At 33.6% G+C, this 22,046-nt stretch overlaps 5 protein-coding genes across 6 annotated transcripts; 3 read left to right on the top strand and 2 right to left on the bottom strand.

The window, feature by feature from the left end:
- The first annotated feature begins 12 nt into the window (after positions 1–12).
- On the top strand, positions 13–3,890 carry LOC105318680 (transmembrane protein 199). The gene is made up of 6 exons (XM_066079039.1): positions 13–242; positions 507–583; positions 1,643–1,735; positions 1,994–2,024; positions 2,891–3,012; positions 3,145–3,890. Exons 1-6 carry the CDS (start codon positions 71–73, stop codon positions 3,220–3,222), a joined length of 573 nt encoding a protein of 190 aa, XP_065935111.1. The 5' UTR covers positions 13–70; the 3' UTR covers positions 3,223–3,890.
- A 26-nt stretch (positions 3,891–3,916) lies between these two features.
- Positions 3,917–6,216, bottom strand: LOC105318679 (F-box only protein 39). The gene is made up of 3 exons (XM_011415908.4): positions 5,181–6,216; positions 4,398–4,556; positions 3,917–4,104 (listed from the first exon to the last, which is right to left on the bottom strand). Exons 1-3 carry the CDS (start codon positions 6,181–6,183, stop codon positions 3,923–3,925), a joined length of 1,344 nt encoding a protein of 447 aa, XP_011414210.3. The 5' UTR covers positions 6,184–6,216; the 3' UTR covers positions 3,917–3,922.
- A 774-nt stretch (positions 6,217–6,990) lies between these two features.
- LOC105318689 (F-box only protein 39) lies at positions 6,991–10,483 on the top strand. Its single transcript, XM_020063470.3, has 3 exons — positions 6,991–8,036; positions 8,856–9,017; positions 10,292–10,483. Exons 1-3 carry the CDS (start codon positions 7,004–7,006, stop codon positions 10,438–10,440), a joined length of 1,344 nt encoding a protein of 447 aa, XP_019919029.3. The 5' UTR covers positions 6,991–7,003; the 3' UTR covers positions 10,441–10,483.
- An 842-nt stretch (positions 10,484–11,325) lies between these two features.
- On the bottom strand, positions 11,326–15,717 carry LOC105318678 (spindle and kinetochore-associated protein 2). Its single transcript, XM_011415906.4, has 9 exons — positions 15,574–15,717; positions 15,254–15,334; positions 14,390–14,485; positions 14,218–14,298; positions 13,886–14,072; positions 13,556–13,686; positions 13,190–13,233; positions 12,743–12,818; positions 11,326–11,771 (listed from the first exon to the last, which is right to left on the bottom strand). Exons 1-9 carry the CDS (start codon positions 15,604–15,606, stop codon positions 11,712–11,714), a joined length of 789 nt encoding a protein of 262 aa, XP_011414208.3. The 5' UTR covers positions 15,607–15,717; the 3' UTR covers positions 11,326–11,711.
- Positions 15,607–21,419, top strand: LOC105318677 (proline-rich protein 11). 2 transcript variants are annotated; one of them, XM_066079038.1, is made up of 10 exons: positions 15,687–15,736; positions 16,807–16,885; positions 17,324–17,480; positions 18,157–18,273; positions 18,630–18,857; positions 18,988–19,080; positions 19,809–19,903; positions 20,471–20,527; positions 20,780–20,885; positions 21,269–21,419. In XM_066079038.1, the coding sequence occupies exons 3-10, from the start codon at positions 17,325–17,327 to the stop codon at positions 21,416–21,418; spliced, it is 1,002 nt and encodes a 333-aa protein (XP_065935110.1). In that variant the 5' UTR covers positions 15,687–15,736; positions 16,807–16,885; position 17,324; the 3' UTR covers position 21,419. The 2 variants fall into 2 exon arrangements, with proteins under 2 accessions (XP_065935109.1, XP_065935110.1); XM_066079037.1 differs by lacking the exon at positions 16,807–16,885 and having other exon boundaries at positions 15,607–15,736.
- Positions 21,420–22,046: the final 627 nt, after the last annotated feature.

Raw genomic sequence — 22,046 nt, 5'->3', positions numbered from 1 at the left:
CCGAGTGTAGAGTAGAGCGTTTGGTTGAATGAGACTAGATTAAACAAATTCGGGAGAAAGAACTGCCAACATGGAACCTGATGTAATTTTGACACAAACTATTAAAGGCAAACTGACAGATTTTCTAGAGCACACAGATTCATCGAAACAATCCAAGGAAATTCGTGATTTAATAGAAAAAGATGCTGGAATCATTCCATTCAGATTGATCAAATATGTATTTGACAGGCATCAGTGTAAAGGTACATTATACATACTCATTTCTCAAAGATATGTTTTGCTTAAAGTAAATGAACAAACTATGGAATGGAATGTAAATGATCTCATGGATCTCTATGAGCTGTCTAGCAGATACCGACAATAATTTTAAGAACTGAATTTCAAACGTATTTGAGTTTGTTGTATAGCTGTTGTATGCATTGCTATTGTATTACTAGTATATTGGCAATATTTTGCTAAGAGGTATTCACAGAATCTGTATTGTATTGTTTTTCTATAATTGAAAGGGAAAAAAAAGGAATACCTAAATGAATGGTTGGAAGGAAGCACACTGCATTTACCAGCTTATGAACCACCACCAAGGGTTTGCATTTTTATCGTATAACAACTGTTTAATTTTCAGTAATAGTATGTCCCAAGTCATTGCTTCCATCACTTTTTGATTATTTTTACTAAAAATACACATACCTGTAAAAAAAAAAACCCACTTGAAATCAATAAAAGCGTACATATTGGAATTCTTGGAAGAATTCAAACGGTTCGTTTTAAAGAACCTCAAACATATTATAGGGCATAGTCAGTCTTTCAGACCATGGTCTTTGTCCTCAGCCATGGTTTATCTCTCCTCTAGAACATATAAAAGATGAGGATCATACATAAAACTAGGTCAAGGATTATGACAAAGGACCAAAGGGTCCATGTCAGGTTACACAAAAACAAATTTTTCTGTAGATTATTTAATAGTGTTGTGTCAGTGTTTAATCATATGTACACACTTGTCTCTTGACCAACTGAGAATACAATCTACAGTCAAACTTCGTTATCTCGAACTAGATGGGACTACTTCGATTTACCCAAGTATTCGAGATATCAAGGGTAAAATACATAAAGTTTAAGTGTTTGGGACTTAAAAATCACTTCGACATATCCATTGTACTCGAGATATTGGTGTTCGAGATACCGAAGTTCAGCTGTATATTACATGAATCTATAAATTCTTATTGTTCTGGGGACCTTATATTGATTTAAAAGATTTAAAAAGGCTAATAATGACTTCTACTTTATTTATTTCTGGTACATGTAATACTTTTAAATCAGATAACCAACTCATAAATTATGGTACATCTCCAATAATAAAAATATTCTTGTCTTTCTGATTTTTTACTTTAAAGTTCATGGTTTAACAAAAAAGGGTCACTTTGTGAAGACTCTGCACAGAATATTGATAGATCTTGTATAGCGTATTGTAGAGAAGCAATATTACATGTCTAATTTTAATTAGAACCAGTTTTGTCATAATTTGTATCCTATAACTACAGTACCTTATTAAAGGATCAATTGAGCTCTTCTAATAACAATTTTTTCTGGTTTTGTACAATCATGCAGATATTTATGTAGTTATTGAGTGGACTTTTTGTTTCAGAACCCAGAGCTGGAAGCTCGAATACAACGCTTAAAAGCTGAACAAGCAAACCGAGAGTACAAACAGATGGTCAGGAGTGTAGATAAAGAACAGGTACATTCTGGTTTAAGTTTGGTTGGTTTTACTTTTTTCTGTGATAAGTATGCATGATTTGACCAATATGATTAGAATTATCTATTTTTTTCTCAGTTTTGCTCAATTTACAGTTGTGCTTATAATATGATGAAGTTTAAAAGAAATGAATGTCTTTATAGCTTTGTTCAATGTTTTTTAACATGTTGTTTTTAATGAAATAGTTCTGTCAGTTTTAGAAATAAAAATATGTTTCATGTAGAGCAATATTTCTTACAGAAATTAGATACAGACTCATTTGGAAAAGAAGGTATGTTATCAACATTTTTTTAAGCAATTACCTATATAGTTGTGAATGACAAAAGACTTGTTAAACATTTTCAGTGCATGATCTGTACACTGGGATCTTGGAGTTCCATTATATAGAAATTATACAAAGGCATGCAACATATGCCAACATATTCCCCCCCCCCTTCCCCCTTTCAAGCTCTAGATCTTCTGTACAGTGTACTATGTAGCTGTTATCATAGTGTTATGACAGCCATTTCATTAGCAATTGCCACATGTTATCTCTCATAGATTATATAAATCATAGTAACACAAGTCAATTTACAGAAGGGGTGAATTTTTTGGGAGATACACGGTTATTTTTTTTCCAAACAGGAAAGACAATCTCATGTATAAAAACATTGGACTGTATTTGGTATTAGCAGATGGGATGGTTTTTTAGGAGATGCATGATGTAATCATTTTTTTTTTCAAATAGAAAAGACTCTCTCAATTATAAAACTATGCGACATTATCTGATTTATTTAAGAAATGAACTCAATGTCTACCCAAGTTATACGAGTATAACCTGGGTTGGGGCAGTTTACGATTTATAATCGGCAAAGTGGATTTTAAAAAAGCGTAAATTGCTCCAATCCAGGTTATACAAGTAGATATTGAGTTTATTCCATATAATTTAGTTTTCTGTAATTTACTGTACAAATTGAGTGCATTTTACAATGCAAGCGGATTAGCACATTTGTATGTTTTTGATGTTGGTGCATTGTGATGTGCAAACCAGGTTATACAAATTTCACTAAATTTTTCTATCCAGTCAAATGCTGTGTTACTACCAGAATTAAATTGTTAGCATATATTACTAAATTTTTTTGGATTTTTTTTTTTCAGTAAAAGCCATGAACTCTCACATTTTATCGTTCATCAACTTTGTGGTGACTGTGGGGGGAGCTTTTGCCTTTGGATACAAGGCGACAGAATACACATTCAGTGGAAGCAATGCGTTTTTGGCAGTAAGAGCAAGCATTAATTTAAAATCTCTCAAAATCTATTTCAGTCATATTTTTGTACCTCACAACTACATTATAATTGTATGATCTTGCTCTTTTTATGGACACTTTAGAAGAGGTTTTCTTTCATTGCAGCAAATGATGACAGGGCTACTATTTGCTTCAGTGGTGTTCTGTGCTGACCTTTACTTTCTGATCAGAGAAGCTTCTTGACAAATGGAAAATTCTGTGTTTATGTAACATTTGTATCTCATTTAATAGAACCAAACATGTACTGTAATCAATGTGGTATATAGTGGTAGATTGTGAAAGAATGTTGAGAGAAAAAGAGAGAGAGAGAGGGGGGGGGAATGGAGGGGAGAGAGAAAGAGAGAGAGAATGGAGGGAAGAGAGAGAGAGAGCAATTTTTTGTAACCTTTTATTAAAAAATCCACAGTAAAATCTATTTTTAAAAAAATGAAATAGCAACTGTAGTGTATGGTAATTTATCTGTTGGAATTGTATCCTACATGCATCTTGTTTTGCAAAAAATTAGTTTGCCATTAAATGTTGATCACATTATCAATGGAAGTTTGAATCCCTTGTTTTGAAGTGTACTGAAATGAATTAAATTTGCACTGTCAAACGGTACATTTCCCTCAAGAAAGGATCACTAGATAATGTCATTTCAGGCAAGTCATGAACACAATTTCAAGAGAATGATTTTTGAAGTGAACAAAGAAATAGAATTTTATCTAGTCAGGAGTTTAATTTCCAAACAATTATTTTCAACCCTTTATGTACTTCATGATTGTGATATAATGATGGTATTTATGCAGACTTACATGTGTGTATCTTAAATAATACATATTAGAAAAATAAAAACATTTATTTCTTAATTTTCTCTTTGTGTATTTTGGATCGCCACTTGTAGTTAAACCGCTGGCGAAGTGTGGTTATGATTGGATGAATTCCCAGGGCCCCCCGCGTGGCCGACGTCGAGCAGACGATCCTTACGTCTGCTGACCGCCTGAATCAATTCCCCGCGAATCCTCGTCAGCGTCGACCATTCGCTCTCAGTCAAACCGTGAATGGCTAGGGTTATTGCACGCAGATCTAAGAAAACAAACAATATTCAAATTATACGAAAAGTTAAAACAAGAGTTCGTAAAATTAGAAACGACAGACCCCCCCCCCCCCCTTTTTTATGGGGGGGGGGGTGTCAATTATCAATCCACTTGAAAAATTTTACTAAATATATTTTTGATTATATGAATGATATATTTTTTCTATATATCAATTTTTATGTACAGATTGAAAATGTTTGCTTTGGCGTTATAATACAAAAAATATCAACCTTATACCACAGCGTTGTAAGCGTCGTTTTGAATGGAGACTGAGTGTATTACCTATCGCGCGTTGTTGCTGCATCTGACACATCATTTGGACGGTCTCCACCTGCAGCTTGCAGTACAGATTTAGTTCCTGTAGGCGTCTACAGCTCCTCAGCAAGAGCAGGAGGTCCGAGTCAATGGGCGGGTTACGATCCAAGTGCAGCGTCAAACACTCTGGAATTAATGATTTCGGATGGAGTCGAAAGTCAAAGCTATTCTGTTTATGATATTGCATATTCGCTTGCCAAGTGTCCGAATTTTTTTCTCATCTCCTGAAGATGAGAGATGAGATGAGAAAAACGAATCGGACATTTGGCTAGCGAAGATGATGATATTAATGAATTGATATTAATTAATCAGTCATACCTTACGTGACGTCTTAATTTCTGGTGTTTTATTTACAAGTGATTAAAATCCGGTCTAGCCTGTGAAAAAGACTTTGAGAAAAAATGCATTTCTCTTATAATTAACGTTGACTCCCTAATAACTCAATTGAGTCTGACTGATTTTATGAGAAATATTGAAAAATTTCTTAAATAATATCATATTTATAGTCACAATTCAACATTATTCCTTAAAGTGACACATGTAGGAAGACTCACCCCCCCCCCCCCCATTCCGAAAAAAAATGTTTTCCAAAAGTTATTGGTACATTGCCGTTAGTCCTCTTTTAATCAGAGAAGGTATGACGTTCGTCAAAAAAAATAATTTACCCTCTTTCTTAATGAACACATAAAATATAAGGTCTACCGTGTGAGGAGAAATAGACATTAATGGTACTTCTAATCGAATAAATACCTATCCGATTGCTGTACGTCAACGCAACGTGACATAGAGTGGATGAAATGTTGGATTCTAACGCTCTCCGCGCGCTGTCAACGGACGGCCAAGAGACTATGTCAATTTCCTTCAGTGGAATACCAGGCACAAGAATGGACGGAACGTCTTGTTTAAATGCCGATGCATAAATGTACACTACAACCTCGGCGTTTGGACAGTGTTCGGCGAAATTGCTCCAGTCCTCGCTTCGTATGATATTGGAACTAACATCACAATCAATGGTTAAAGTTAATTTCTGAAATTGCTCCCCCATACAGTTCGCTATATTTTTCATAATTTGAGCATTAATTGTATCGTAATTGGTATAGATCCACGAAATGCTCTTGAATTTAGACATAGCCTGAGTATACCGCTTGTGTTTGTTGGGGGAGATGTAAGCTTGGAACATGTCCTCAATGAACACTGTTTGAAGGGTCTTGGAGGCTTGGCCCCGCCCCAGCGATTCCAAAACCCGACACCCATCAGTGAGCGACATTTTGGCGGCAATCAAGTTAATCAACGTCAATTCATGAAGCCTTCTCAAAAACCTGCACAGTGACGATATTATCCGTTTCCTCGACAGAATGAAATGCCAATACAACTCCATGTTCGCGTTCTGTAACGTAAATTCCTTGAGTCGTAGGTCGGGTATATTGGTAGCTTTGTTGAAATAAAATTCTACAGCTTTTGAAATTTGTTTGGCATTCCGAAAGTTTGGCATTGCAAAGCCAACTGTGAGGACCCTAAGGTTTTTACCAAATGTTTTCAAAAACCCCAAGGAATTCGTCGCTGTTGTATAAGGTTTTTCGGTGCTGAAAATCACTCGTCTGTTCCGCCAGAGCTGCGGGCTTTGAAAGAGTCGGTACCAGTTCTTACAAACCAATGCCATGGACAGACGATCTTCATCTTCAAGTTGAAAAAATACGTTCAAAAGAACCAAGTCCGGTACAACGTTCCAATCCAAGGAGTTCACGGTGGCCATGTTGTAATTCTGCGACGTTACTATGGGATTACGTGTCTACGTAACGACGTACACGTATTTTTTGCATACTCAAACAACTCGCGAGTTTCAAACATGCTAACCTTAACATTGTCAAATAAAAATGTGAATGAATTTTCGAACATGGGTTAATAACTGTAATATTTTCAGGATGTCCATTTACTGACGGAAACAGCGTCATTAAACCCACAAGTTACGTAAACCAGTTGACCTTCCGTGTTGCTTTCTCGGTTTATACCATAGGTCAATGTCATTATTTCTTGAATGTAATAATACAACCGCATATTATATTATTATAAACTAATGAAATAATATTTTATTTGTTTTGTTGTTTAAAAACATAAGTATTTCAAGAATAAAGGGGTGATACAACTAAGTAAGATGCACGATTTCTAACATTGATATGATATTTAATTAAACATAAAAAGGGATAAATTAATCTTTGTTCTCTATATAGTGAAATAAACTAAAATTTAATTGATTACAAAAATGCTAGACGCATATGAAAAGCTCTGGATACATTTTTTTCAATACAAATTTCATCAGGAAAAATCGTTAGTGAAAGGTTTTGTTTCGGTAATTATCATCATTATATTTAAAAGCGAAACAGAAGACTCATTTATTTTCATAACAATTTTTTTTATGCAAGTTACATCAAATTGTTAAAAAATACACGTCGTTTTCCATTTGTTCATTAAAATAACAAAAAAGAGCCCACATCTACAACGTCACAACGGTTTGCAACGTCACTACCAAATAATGAAAGAACGTCACAGTTCGCCAAAATTCCACATGGAAACGGATGGAAATTGGTTGGTGGCTGCAACAAGCAAGTAAAATCTGGAAAGTCTTAATTGGTCTTAGAATGGAACAGTATAAATGGGAACATCTTCCAGATGTCGTAATAATCGAGATATTGAAATATCTATCGGACGAAGAAAAAGTAAAAGCTGCACTAACATGCAAAAACTGGGGACGGCTTTACTATACCCCATGCTTGTGGCGGAAAAGACATTTTGATGTTGGTGGTTACCGAGTGCATGCCAATGGACTGAGGGCTTGTCAATTTGCCAGTTTACACGGGAGGCACGTGCAAAACTTGTCCCTCACGTGCACCCATCCATCTTATCACACAGCCAAAATGTTTCAGAAAACAATGGAAGAATTACTGTTCAAAATGCGACACGCCAAACTGGTCGAATTTGAGTTAGAGAGACTGGAGTTGGAACGATTTTGGAGATTCGAGGCATCAAGGGATCGTCTGATATCCAATTTTGTGCGGTTTTTTCGATATCAATATCGTCTGGAAACGTTTGATATGACATCAGCCCAACTTCCGTCAAACGGTGGAATTCGCATCTTGGAGACACTTGGTAGCAACTCAGGAGAAACCATAAAAGAATTATTCTTGGAAGACTTTTTCCACTCTCGATTAGCAATCATTCAAGTACCTCGATACCTTAACAGTTTAACATTGTTCAAAAATGTAGAATTCTTGGCGTTGAATTATAATTGCATTTCTGAAGATGTCATTGTCCTGTTTGCCAAAACTTTGCGCGGTAAACTGGACATGATCAATATAAAGGTATGCAAGCTCGACCCCAGACATCACAGAATAAGCGGGGGAGCCTGGGGTATGCTAAAACGAGCGTGTCCTAAGCTGGTAGTCTCATTCTGGTTCGAAAACATCGGACAAATGCATGAAATCGTACCGATCCTCTCCAAAGAAATCCCCGTGCGTGATTTCCATATTTGGACAGGTTACGACGATGAAGCGGACTGGGGGCTGAATGACACAATACGTCATCTACACGTGAACTATAAACATATCATAGGTATGTCATCAGCAAAATTAAATGAAGAATGATTGAAAATGTACTTAATGTTAAAATTGAATTATTTAAACACGAAGTAGTCAATTGGTCGAATTGGAAGTTGAATAACCCCCAAATCTAGAAAGACCCCCCCCCACACACACACACACACATACACTTAAGAATCACATTCCTTTCTTACTCATTTTATATAGTAGTAATATTATTTAGAACCGTTTTAACAAGAGCTTGGACTTTATGTGGGATGTTACTATCTAGTTTGCTCATCAAAACAAGCTGTCAAATTTTTGACCAGCTTTCTTTTAATTCGAGATCTGCTCTGCTGTGTGAAATTGACGCTGTTTCAGCGAAATATGTACATTTCTGGGTGAAGTCGGGCGAGTGGTCATTGCGTTCAATATATTCATATCTATTAGCCAATAACTGGACAGTTAACCATGAGTAGACCCCGCCTCAGTCAAAACGGAGTTTGTCACGTACTGCTCAAAGTCCAAGCTCTTGTTAAAACGGTTCTATATATAGTAAAGTTTACGGTTACACACTGAGTTTTGTCTTACATGTATAAAATTTAAATTAGGCGGTTTTAAAGTTGATCAACCAATATATATGACTTTAATAGAATATTAGGATTTGCAGCAACTCCGCGAGTAATAAGTATAAATAAACGGAAAATATATAACACTCCTTATTAAAAAAAATTTTTCTAAGAAAATCTCTGCAATTATTAGTCTATTTCCCTCCTCTTTCTGTGTAACTCTATATCATCGAATCATTAACAACTCATAGGTTTACACGTATGTCTTTTTTCAAAAATCAAAGAATCGGTGTCGTTGGAGCTGGATAATAACCACGAAAATGTGGACGAGGAAATCCTCGCTATGGTGACGTCATGTAAGCATCTGAAGGACTTCACCCTGAATGCTGTGATCCTCATCCCCACCATTCAACAGATCATGGAGTTACAAAGAGAACGCAAAATTGGTACAGTGTTCATGATATCATAATTAACTGCATATTTTGTATCTACTTAAAGGGACATGGTCACGATTTTTGTCAAAAATTATTTTTTCGATTTTAATGTTTATAATGCTTCAGTAAGGCATTTTTAATAGGCAACCCAAATTTGAGTGACATTTGTTGAGTTATGAGCAAGTTACAGAGCTATTCCTCGCTATGTAAACAAAGCTTTTGTTTACATTTTGAATGTTGAAGTGAAAATTCCAGTTTTAGACGTAAAATGAATGTATTAATGGTTAGGAACTGTTTATTCATGTTTAAAATGAATAAGAATTTAGACAAATCATCTTGAAAAAGATTTTTTACTGGTGTATTGAACCTATGTAAACAAAAGCAGGGCACGAGCCTTGTTTACATGACGAAGAGTTGTTAGCCCTGTATCTCGCTTAAAACTCATCGACGGCCACCCAAATTTTACTTGATCAATAGAAATGCATTCAAAAAGCATTGTAAATAATAAAAACAGGAAAATAAAATTTGACCAAAATCGTGACCATGCCCCTTTAAAATTTCTGTGTATTTATAAATTACTGTTTAGGTACATTAGTATGTTAGCTAAAAGAAACAGTCAAATCGTCTCCTGTGAGACTTTGATTCTAATATCATGATTATTTCGTGCAGTCTGTGATAATTCTTAGGTCGCTGTAAGTCTGTACCAATCGATAAACAGGGCGTGTCAATTTCAGTCCTGTCAGTTTCTCGTTAGTTTCAGCCGCTGCAGATTTCTGTGTCTATAGAGCTATGAATTAACAATAAGTTTCCGTAAGAAATAGAGGGAATAGTACTTGGTAGATGTAAATATTTAACAGTGATATCACATATATCTTTAAAAGAAGAATGATAGTGTTTGTTTATTACGGAAGCGTATTAGTGCCACTTTGTAATTTTTTTCTTCCAACTTTAATCTTGGAATTTTCAACTTTAATCTTGGAATTTCCAACTTAAAGGTAGGAAATTCCAACTTTAAAGTAGATTTTTCCAACTTTATTGTTGGAATTTCCAACTTTAATAATCTTGGAATTTCCAACAATAAAGTTGGAAAAATCAACTTCCAATATTAAAGTTGGAATTTAAAAGAAAAAAATTACAAAGTGGCACTAATACGCTTCAGTACAAAACAAATTGATGTGTCATTACACAAAACTCCCCAATATTAATGGCCAACATTCACTGCTACCAGACAAAAAGAAGACTTGTATTGTCCATATCTTTAAAATTTTGATGCTCTTATTTCAAAGATTTGAGAACGTTCCGGTTGACCGCCTGCGGCCTGTCTGAGAATGAGTGGACACAGCTGTCCGAGATCCGCGACTCCTATAGCACCATGATAGAGCAGAGAGCGCTCGACTTCCGATTCACCACAGATCTAATCGTGGATTTTTCTTGAGAAAAATAATAAATTTAAATAAATACACAAATAAAGCAAACTATGCACCGAGTTCACAATTTTTTTCTTGATTCATTTAGTACCAGTAATCACATAAGAACCTTAAAAACGTTGTAGAGATTTTTATATTTGTCTTTGTAATAACTGGTACATCTGTATTGAATAATTGATATTTGTTACAATGAATCAATATATTTTCATTTACAGCAGATTCTTCAGATTCATTCCAGTTTACCTTCCAAATTGTTAATCTTAATAAAGCTTCTGGTTAAATGCATTACCAATGATAGAATAGCTTACATCATTTACCAAATTGTTTTCGATGATACAAGGAGAAGAATCTGGGTTAAGAAGTATAATAAATGAGATCTCCTGTATTTTCTTTACCTATTTCTACTTTACAAACACAGTATGCTGAGAAAAAATCATTCTAAAATGTTAGAAATTGATTAAAAAAAGAAACACATGTATGAAGTATGAACACATTTGGTGAAAAACTATTTTGTATTAAGAGGGGAAAACATTTCCCAAACATATGCCGTAAATGTTTTCCCAAACATATGCTATAAGAGTCTGATGTCTAGTCAATAATAACATAATATAACAATACATGTATCTCATGTAAACAACAATTCATGTAAATCAAATCCATCTTGGCACAACTTGAAATACAAAAATTGATGTAAATCCTTGCTGTTGATCGATTTTTAAACAGTTTTAAAAAGAGCTACAATATACATACACAATGCAAATTGAACAGCAATATACATGTATATCTGGTATTATAAACAGTAATACACTTTTGTGATCTGAAATCTTTCATAAAATTTTTCATTACAATGACTTCTAAGTTGAACACATGACCCAAAACATATTTTACCAAGCTTTATACAAAAAGAAAAGGGAAAAATTATTGGCTGGTTGACACATATATCTACATGGATAATTCTTATGCTGGATATATTCTGAATCACAACTCCTCTAGGTTCAATAATTGCAAATCAGAAATGAGTTCTCCATGTTTAATGGAATGAAAGTCGCTCAAAACTAAATTTTGCACTGGAGACAAATGCCACCTAATCGGCCATTTTTGAGCTATCAGTCACATTTAGCTCTAAACAAAGCAAAAAATGTGTGTCCCTTATTAATGACATCTGTATGAACATGCATCAGCAAGTATTGTGTAGTACTTTCCCTTCTACTCAGTGCTTGGAGTAATAGTACTTTCAGTACTTTCTTTTACTTAATGATCTTTCCTCTAACTGCATCCATCAAACCAACTTGACTTCCATTTTGTTGCTGATTGTACATAGTTTCAGTGATTTAAGAACCTACATAATAACGAAACAAATACATGTACATTAAACATAAGACAATGTGGTAATTGACAATCAAAGAACCGAAGAACTGACGGGAGTTGATTTTATCGATGGTTATTTATTTTTAAATCAATGATATATTATTTTGCATGACAAGTACAGGTAGTTTCTAATCTGCATTTGAATTACGCACATTTTTATAATATGAATTTTCGGACTTTTTCGACACAAGAATGTTGATAAAACCCCATATGAATCATGTTAAGTAATATTTAAAGATAGAATAAATTCAATCAAACTATGTATCAGTGATAGAAATATTTCTGGAAAATTTATGGATCCAAGCAATATTGAACTCTCGTCTTGTTCAACCAAACGCTCAGCTCTCGCCGTTAATCTCCGACAAGCAAGAGAGACACTCTACTTGTCGGAGATTTATGGAGACAGTCGAGCGTCGAGTTTAACGAGACTATATTGAACTCTGGCGTAAGAATACATACAACTACAAAAATATCTAAATTGTTCATACCATTTAAAATCTGACTATTTTCAATGTATTTATAAATATGTTTTCTTGAAAAACAATGCTTTAGCATACATTATTTCGGATTTATCATTTATTCACTAATTCTTGTCAGCGGCGATGATTTGTGCTTTGGTCCAAACACTGTTTCACTTTCGGTTTGTCAGAGTAACTGCATAGGAGAGTTGATTAAAATCAACTCCCAAAAATGAATGAAAAATAATGCTTCGAAATGAAAAAACTCTTTCATTTGTCTAAACCTTAACATCCTTTTTATATAGGTTAAAAGAAATAAACATTTGACTAAAGTATAAATTTGGTTTTATCAAACACCTCTCTTTTTTATATTATTTTAAATCTAAAGGACAAGTTGGCCAACTATATCAGAAGGTCCGTTCAAATTCTAGTAAAGTCTCACCTATAAATACATGTACATGACAAAATAAATCTAATGTCGTACCTTAAGCTTGGCTTCTCCTGTGGCCCCCGATACTTTTAAGCCCATCTTGTACATCTCAGAGGGTCCCAAAGGATTGCTGTCAAAATAAAATGTTGCAGTCTGACATGTAACTATCACACTCGTAAAGGACAAGGTCACTAGAAAGGGACGTATCTCCTCACAAACATCTCTCAATATATTCACACCTATACAGTGTTATGTTCAATAAGGGAGCAATCTTCTTATTTATCACTTTTCCACAAAACACTCACAAACACCAACATTACTATAATAGTTTTGAGGGAGATAATAGTATGGCTTAGGGTTTTGATGAATTGCTTAAACTGCATGAACCAGTCAATAAAACTTGGATTGTGTTTTCAAAGTTTTGTCACAAAATAAAGTCATTTACTTGCAACGAAGACAACAATTTTGACAGACAGAAGAACAGACATGTACAACCATTACCTGTTGTCTTCCTCTTTGAAGTGTCTCCATAACACTCTGTAAGCCTAAAGTTGAAACATATATATGCAATTAATGGGGGGAAAACTATTTATATACATGAAATATATGAATATAATAGCCAACAAAAAATTAATTCCTTGAAATTTAGGCCCATCTTAATCTTATTTAACAATGCACATTGGGAATTTTTATTTAAATGAATAACATAAGATTTCCTTTTAAGAACTTTCAAGTTCTGGAAATAAAATTGCCCAAGAATCAAGCAATGAATTTTCTATGGTCTTACATATACAGTATTTAAATATGCATCCTAATTAAAAGATACATGTAAGCTACTAAATAAAAAGGATTAAAAAGAATTCATACCATGTTGACATCAGCGAGTTTGACTCTTCCTCTGGTAGTAGCTGGGACAGATTCAAACTCTTCTGCTGACAATTCTATAAACTCATTGGACTGTGACCGTAGGTCCAAGGGAGATAACACTTCTTTCACGTCTTTCAAAAAAAAAATAAGACAATTTAGTTAATTGCACTTATTGATCCTTCGATATCGAAAATATTTAATGTAAATGGGGAAAAAGAAATTAAAAGCATTTGTAAGCTCTTCATTGACTTTTAACTTTTTCATAATACAATCCATCATTTAGGCTAAATGTATCAATTTAACACAGGTTTTAATGATAAGCAATTATACCAACTTCCTCTTTAACATTTGATTTTTGGGCATTGAGGGTAAAGGTCAAGTCAGTGTTGGGTGGATCTGATTGGTTGTTCTCGTGTTGTACATTTACATCAGAGGCTGCTTCATCAGGTTGATGATGTGGAAAGCTCACACCCAGCAATTCTTCCAGCTTGACCAGCTCTTCTGGTTTTTCCTCTGACTGATGGAAAAATTCAAACCTTGGTTAGATACAAATATTTTTTTGGGCACATATAAACATACATATAAAACACATGGTATGAATTATTTTGCTATAAATTATATGTCAATTCTTTATACATGCATTGTGTTTATAATTTGATTACTTGTAAGCTTCCCTGCTCCTGTATTTTCTGCAACAATTGACACGCAGCCATCAGCTGTGACTGAAACTGGGCTACTGCTTCCTGGAAAATAGACGATAAATTTCTGAAATGCTTAAAATTCAAGAATATTGTGACTCTTAACTGATTTTAGGAGTTGAAGAAATGTACCTACCTTTTGTGCTTCCTGAATTGCTGCAGCTTCTTGCACAATGGATGAGAATTCCTTCTTCACATCAGCAATTTTTTGTAACATTTGTGATGGATTAGTCTGAAGTGAGAAAATATTCAAGTTCTATTTTCAAATTTCAAACCCAATAAAGCCGCAAGGGCTTAATGATTATTGATCGATTTTATTACATCGACCGTATTTGATCACCTCTTAATATTAAAAAAAATGCTTCCTTATTACTTATATATATATATATATATATATATATATATATATATATATATATATATATATATATATATATATATATATATATATAATTTTCAGTGATTATCTTCTAAAGAGACGTTAGCCAACATTTTTCAGTATCAACGAATCTCGCTGAGATTAATTAATTCTGTTTTCTAACACAATCAGTGGAATGATTAGAACCAAATAATCCAAATAAAACACAAAACTACATATTATATCATTATGTTACAATAAATCACAAAACTACATATTCATGGTTAAGTTTGTGAAAAAGTTAACAATAATGTTGATCATTTTTGTAGTGTGTACAGTTTGGTTGATCTGACCCTCAGGCCTAGATAAATCTTATTAATACTAGCAAATGCTGGTTTTTTTCTTCATAATTCAAGCATAAATTCAATAGTTATTTGACTGGGTTAACAGATGAGTGACTGTCAGTCATTTTAATTATTATAACTGGTCTCAACAGCTGTGAGCGCTGGCACAGAACACTTGAGGCCCTGGGTTCACTTGGAACTTGACTTTTCTCCATCTGATACAGTCACTGTTATTATACTTAAAAGAAAGGTTAGTGTTTGCTATTTTCATTTTCAGTACTTTGCCAAAATCCTATACCTTATTCTCTTCATTGTTTTGGTCAAATTCAAAATCCAGTTTTCTTGACAGAAAATTGAGATCTGATTCTGCTTTCTGAAACTAGAAAAAGACAAAAATATTCTAGAAAATAACATTTCTAAATGAAATCAAATGTCTTGGTATCCATATATAGACGTGATGAATAACTGACAGTATCAAAAGTTAGCAGATCTGAAAATTATGTGCGACGTCTTAAGAACTGTGTGATTTTCACACTTTGGTCATGTTGATATACTCATGGGAGCATAAAATTTTACACAGAAATCCTCTAAGAAACAATTATTTGATAAATTACGTACCATAGCCTCCAAAACTTCAACTTTGGACTCCATCTTGAATTTTGACTTCCGCTTTTGTAACAAGAAAGTTGGTTGGTTGAATTTATGTAAGGTAGATTCTAATTGGTTATATTATAGCGGGAGGTACAAATGGCAGGAACATCATGATGGCAACTGTTAGAAGGTTAGTGGACTATTTCAAAACTTAGAAATTGTTATAGCCTGTGATCAGGATCATAATATTCACTAGACCTTTAAATTTCTGTAAAATAAGAAGTTGATGGTAGACTCAAGTAAAATATTACGTGCATGACATCTAAATATATCGAGTAATTAACAGGTTGGGACCAATCTCCCAAATGGGATATAATAGCCCAAATGGGATATAAATTTAAAGTGCAAAAAATAGAAAAATTTTATTTTAAATTTTTTGAAATAAATCCGCATTAATGTGAATCAAATGCAACAACTTTTGGTTTAGAAGTTTATCTATTTGTCTAACGTTATAGTTTGTAAGATTGATCCCCAGTAAGTTTTGGATATATTGAGGGATCAATCTCTATAAAAGTACAGCTACAGTATATAAATAGTGCCTGTTTGGGAGGGTAACAGTTGAAATTGACACCCCGAGGAAACCATTGTCAACCGACGCAAAGCGGAGGTTGACATTAATGGTTTTCGAGGGGTTTCAATTTCAACTGTTATCCACCCCAAACATGTACTATTTATTTTATTACACTGACTGTCTTAATTTTAGAGATTTTCTTACTGCTTCTATATAGAAATGATGTGAATTCCACGGCGAACCGTACGCGCATAATTTAGCATGTAACAATTAATTCGTACGTTGTGTTGTGTGTTGCTAATGCTGAGGGTAATAGAACGGATTATCACCGGGGTCTTAACCAATCAGATTTCAGTATTTAACATGAATGTATAATAAAAAAAAGTTGTTTACCAAAAGTTGTTGTATTACATCTATTCTAATGCGGATTTATATCAAAAATTTCAAAATCAAATTTTTTTATTTTTTGCACTTTGGGCTATTATATCCCAAACGGGCTATTATATCCCATTTGAGAGATTAGTCCCAACCTGATTAATCAAATTAAATGTGAATCGAAGAACAGAGTATAAACATGATAAAAGTGATAAAATATAATTTATAAGACAACCCTTTTTTTTATAGAATTCAAAAGTAAATTGCTTTAATACTTATAATGGTATTTATCTTTACTCTAATTATTATTGTAGACTTCCACTGTGCATGCTGTGTTTTCAAGATATGTGAAAGATTTTGCGTCGAAAATTGAGACTATATATTGTCAACAAGGTAGTTGATAAGTCTGATTTTGAATACTGCTGAATTAGTATTAATAAGTATATAGTAATTAGTATATACGCTGTACAGAATTTTACCAAGAATAAATGTAAAACGATTAACATCAAAACCCTAGATTTATCATTATACTTAAAATACTATTATCAACAATAAAGCATATAATATTATATCATAAAAAATTCAGAAAATAAAATGGCTAAATATTTTTCAAAAGTTTAAAAGTGATTGCTGTCTTGTCGAAAACCTGTGGTCAGTCTTAGTTCTAGTTCTTGTACATGTACCTCCCTGTCGACAGTCCTCCCACGGGGGGAAAGAGAAGCAAGAAGGACTGTGGTTTTAACCGTTTTTCAACAATATAATATGATGTTCCAGCAAGTGTCTGCAATGCAATCATACTTTGATGCTACCATATAAATATATTTTTTCCAGAATGGAACCCACAACAGCAAGTCCCAAACAAACTTTCATAAGGACAGTTGCACCAGATTTACTGCCATGGTACAACATGTATAAAGTGGGCGAATTTGTCTCAAAAATGAGTGGTTTTTCATCAATCTATTCATGGTGTCAACAGAGAATGACAAAGGTTTTATGATTAGTTTGTAGCCTGTACTTTAGTATTTGTTAATGGCATTAATTAAGCAAGTTTCTAAATTTGAAATTGAAGCGATGGGAGATTTATACTATGGCCAGATCCAGAAGGCATATGTCTATAATAAATACTTTAATAATGTGACTAAATCTAATTTAAATATTAATTTATAATGAAAGGATATTTTATTTACAATTACTGGTAGATATTTTACAGAGAAGGGAAGTCATGGTTTTTTTTTAAAGATTTTGGAGGAATGAATTATAAGTGCAGACATGAATATTGAAATTTGTATGGAAATGTATAGGCATGTAGCTATGCATGATTGAATGTAGCATACAAAAGAAAATATCATAGTAGTGGCTCATTAGACAGTAGCTGAAATTATTATAGAAATTTAAAATTTGGCATAAACAGAGTCTTCTTACAGAGAAAAAATTAACACTTTTATGACAGCTAGAAAAGAAAATTATATTTCAAACACTACATGTACAGTACAGTACATATAAAAGAATATGATTTACTCTGTACTTGATTTAATCTGTTAAGTTGTCTTCTTTTTTAGATTGTTGTTTTGAACAAAGACATATATGTATATACTAACTGTTAATGACTCTGTTTTAAAGGTACATGTACTTATGAAAACTCTTCTATTTTTCATCTTTTGCAGAAATCGAAGGAATCAGATGTATCAAGAGAAGCAAATTTTCAGGAAGAAATTCAGACAGCACTAAACAAAATTGAACTGTTAGAGAGAGAATTAAACATTTTGAAGAAAGACAAACAGGTACTAATTGCATCTAGTATGTAGAACTAATCTAGATATAGATTTGGCTCAACGTGAAATTTGGACTGATGCTTTCAATGAATCTCATGACAGTCCGCCATAATTTATGTCTTGAAATTCAGCCCCAACATAGGTTGTTTATTGATGCATTTAAAAGTGTAATATTTACGTGTCTCCGAGTAATAGAGTTCTGTCTAGACATGATTAAAGTGACAGTCAGGATCAGTCTAAGAACAGTATATATATAGACCTACCACAACAATTAAAAAGAAACTGTTGTGATTGTCATTAATGCACATACATATGTATGACTAAATTTATTTATTTCTGTTTACATTTACTTGTGTTTTAAAAAGGATGGTCCATACAATTTGGTCCAACCGACATTGTGCTCCCCCTGCCAATGTTTGTGTGCCAGGTGTGGCCAACCTCTGGACAAGAAGCAATCAAATGTCTCGGAATTTACGACTACCGGTACATCAGTCCCACCCCCTCCCCCTCCTCCACCGCCACCCCCACCCCCTCCTCCAGCAACACCAAGCTCCAGTCTGATGACCACCAGAATAAAACCTAAAAGGAAAATAGTAAGTATAATGACTGATGCTTTAATGTATTTTGGTATTTCACTAGATTCACTTACCGCCAATATACCAGTAATTCTTTCATCATTTTTGCTGAAATAATGTATTTTACTTGAACTTAATTTCTGTACAGATCCAGGAAAATGAGAACAGAGTTTTTCTGGTAACAGAAGAAGCTTTGAAATCAGTCAAACTGAGACAAAGGCAGAAGACTGTGGACTCTGAGGTGGGGTTTTCAGTGACTGTCTTAGATTGACAGTGTTATGACATCAAGTCATTATGTAGTTTATTCCTCATATTAAGTAACCTCTTGCTGTAACTGAAGGAAATAACCATCTAATAAACACACTAGTCTTATATTAAATTGCCAAAAACCAACTACTGTATACAGGGAAATATTTGCCCCCGTTTTATTTTCGCCCCTTTTGCCCTTGTTGTTAGTGGGCGAATTTAAGACTGGGCGAATTCCAATGTCTCAAACTATCTTTCTTTAAACACAGCTGTGTCTGGGCGAAAATTCAAGACGGGGCTAAACTGTTTGCAAGTGTTAAAGGGTGAAAATTACACAAAAATAACCCTGTCTACAGTATTTAATTTGTTACAAATGTGATTGCAAGACCTGTTCAATTATTACATGTAGTACCAGTGCCAGATAGCTCAGTTGACAGAGCACCCAACTAGGGATTCAGGGACTATATGTCACAGTTTGCACAAATTTGTTACAAGCATGCTCCCTGTAAACCATGTTTTACTGTAGACAATATGCTATATTAATTGCATACTGAATAATTTAAAGCTCAATGTCAAACTTGGGTAGACGAGTATTATACATGTATTTTGTAATTTACATAATTGTAAACTATCCTATTGGAATGATCAGCAAACTTCTGCCGAGTTTATGAGTAACAGTATCATATCAATCATCATGTTTATTTGTTGTTGTTTTTTTAACAGCCAGGAAAGCAGACACTGGGTGAAGCTCAGATAAACAGAATAAAGTTAAGAAACTGCAGACCAGAGGGGGTCATCCAAGAGGATGTAACAGCCATGTAAGTTTTGATTATTTTCCATTTTTTTCATAAACGAAGTGAGTTCACATAGTATTACATGCAAGTATATCTTTTATGCTTCACCAAAATAAGGTCAGGTATGTTGTGTCACTCTTTTCTTTTTGTTAATTTTCCTGTCCTACCATGACAGCAATTTTCACAGATAGTGCTTACAGACATTGAGTTTATTATTAAAGATAAAATATAAATTAGTATACAGTTACATGTATTTTTAGCAGAGTTATGACCCTTGGACTTAATTTTTTTTTTTACCTCAACATAAATTCACTTATCATAAATAACTTAAATATAACTACTGGTACATGTATGTTTGAATAATGATTATTTAGTATAGTTAGCATATGCTTTTAGTTTTCTCTGCTTATACATGTAATGAAATCTCTTAATAAGTGTTTTGGAATATATTGGGAATTAACTTGCCTCCTGTTAGGCCTTCATGTCACTGACATTTTTGACTCATTTTGATTCTCATATAAACAAATAAATAATTACAATTACTTGGCATATTACTCAACAACTATAGATGTTTAACATTCATTTTACAAGGATTGCTAAAGAAGCTGTCAAATTCAAGAGGACTCTAAAGAAAACAGACATGAAAAGGTACAGTAACCTCATCTGAGTTTTCAATTCATGAATAACAAGTAGTGTTTATGTATTTACTGTATGTATACTGTAAAAAATGTGTATTGTTCTCATCATGTTTGATTTCCATCATCACTCAAAACTGAATGGCAATGTGCATATATCATTTCCATATGTCATATCTACTGATTTTCATAAATGTTTATAAAGACAAGTCAAAATTTATTAGAAAGTTTTGATTTTGTTGATTATAATCCTGTACGTTTCTAGGAGCCCCGGGGGTACTCCACTGGTCAACAAATCGAGGAAGAGGGTGGCCAGTAGTCCCAGCAACCTAACCTCTGTGATGTACTCTGCACTTCAGGAAAAATTTGCAGTAAGTCTGATTTAAATGAGATAGTAACCATACAAGTATGGCCTTCACCCCAAAAATTTGCCATTTTATTTACTGATCCATGTTTATATATGTCATGTGTTGATAACGGGTGAATGTTTTACTGCTAGGATGCATAGTTTTTGTAATCTTCGCTAGCCATGGGTGACGATCCACGATTATTCTCTATTAGAAAACACCGTGAATTGTCACCCTTGTCTAGCGAAGATGAGTTTTTGTAACTTGAATAATTAACATGATCATGCATTCAAGAGTAAAAGCGTCACAAACAGAAAAAAATCATAAGGACAAAAATCATTAATCAATAAAAGAGAGGGCAGAAGACTTCTATTATGTATTTTACCTATGATTTTTCCTTTCTGCAGACTGCAAATACTTCCATTGATGATATAGATGACACAGAAAATGATTTTCCCAAAAGATCAAAGAAATCACCAGTGCACAAACAAGGTCAAAGGAAATCTCCACGCTTGAATGAAAGCAGCCCCAAAAACAGCTTCCACCATTTGAGATAAATTTTTTTGTTTTGTTATAGATGGCTTTATAAATGAGTTTTCGTTTAAAATAACTGTATTTCATAATATGTATACATTTTGAAATTTTAGCTTTAATATTTCTTACTCATGAAAATACTGTAATTTTTACTATACGAATTGGGTTTTTACTGTTATGATACATGTACTGATGTGCAGTGTTGCTAGCAGTACATGTACATGTGACTGTCAGTGTTAAACAATGTTGGAAAATCTACAAGCTTTATACTACTACTTCTGAATTAATATGATCTAAAGTTACACATTATACACACAAAAATACTGTAAACCAAATAATAATCGTGACAACTTTATTTTGCATTTACCAAAGATAAACTGGTTCATGCCAAGTAATATTTGAGATTAAAATGTAGATTCTCTGGAAAATAGAACCATTTTAATAAGACCTTGAACTTTCGGTAGGAAGTAACTATTTCTTGCATTGAAACAAGTGAAAAATGATGCTGGTTAAATGCAAATGATGCTGGAAATACGCACAGATTAGTCCTAGCTCAAAAGCCAGACAAATCTTGTTAATTTAAAATAGCCATGGCTGAATTGCCAGCAATGAAATAGGCCTATGTCACATTGCTGTTTGGCACAACTACCC

This window comes from Magallana gigas, chromosome 3 (assembly GCF_963853765.1).
Source record: "Magallana gigas chromosome 3, xbMagGiga1.1, whole genome shotgun sequence".
In the NCBI taxonomy this organism is placed as follows: Eukaryota; Metazoa; Mollusca; class Bivalvia; order Ostreida; family Ostreidae; genus Magallana; species Magallana gigas.
This window is presented reverse-complemented; position numbering and strand designations above follow the sequence as displayed.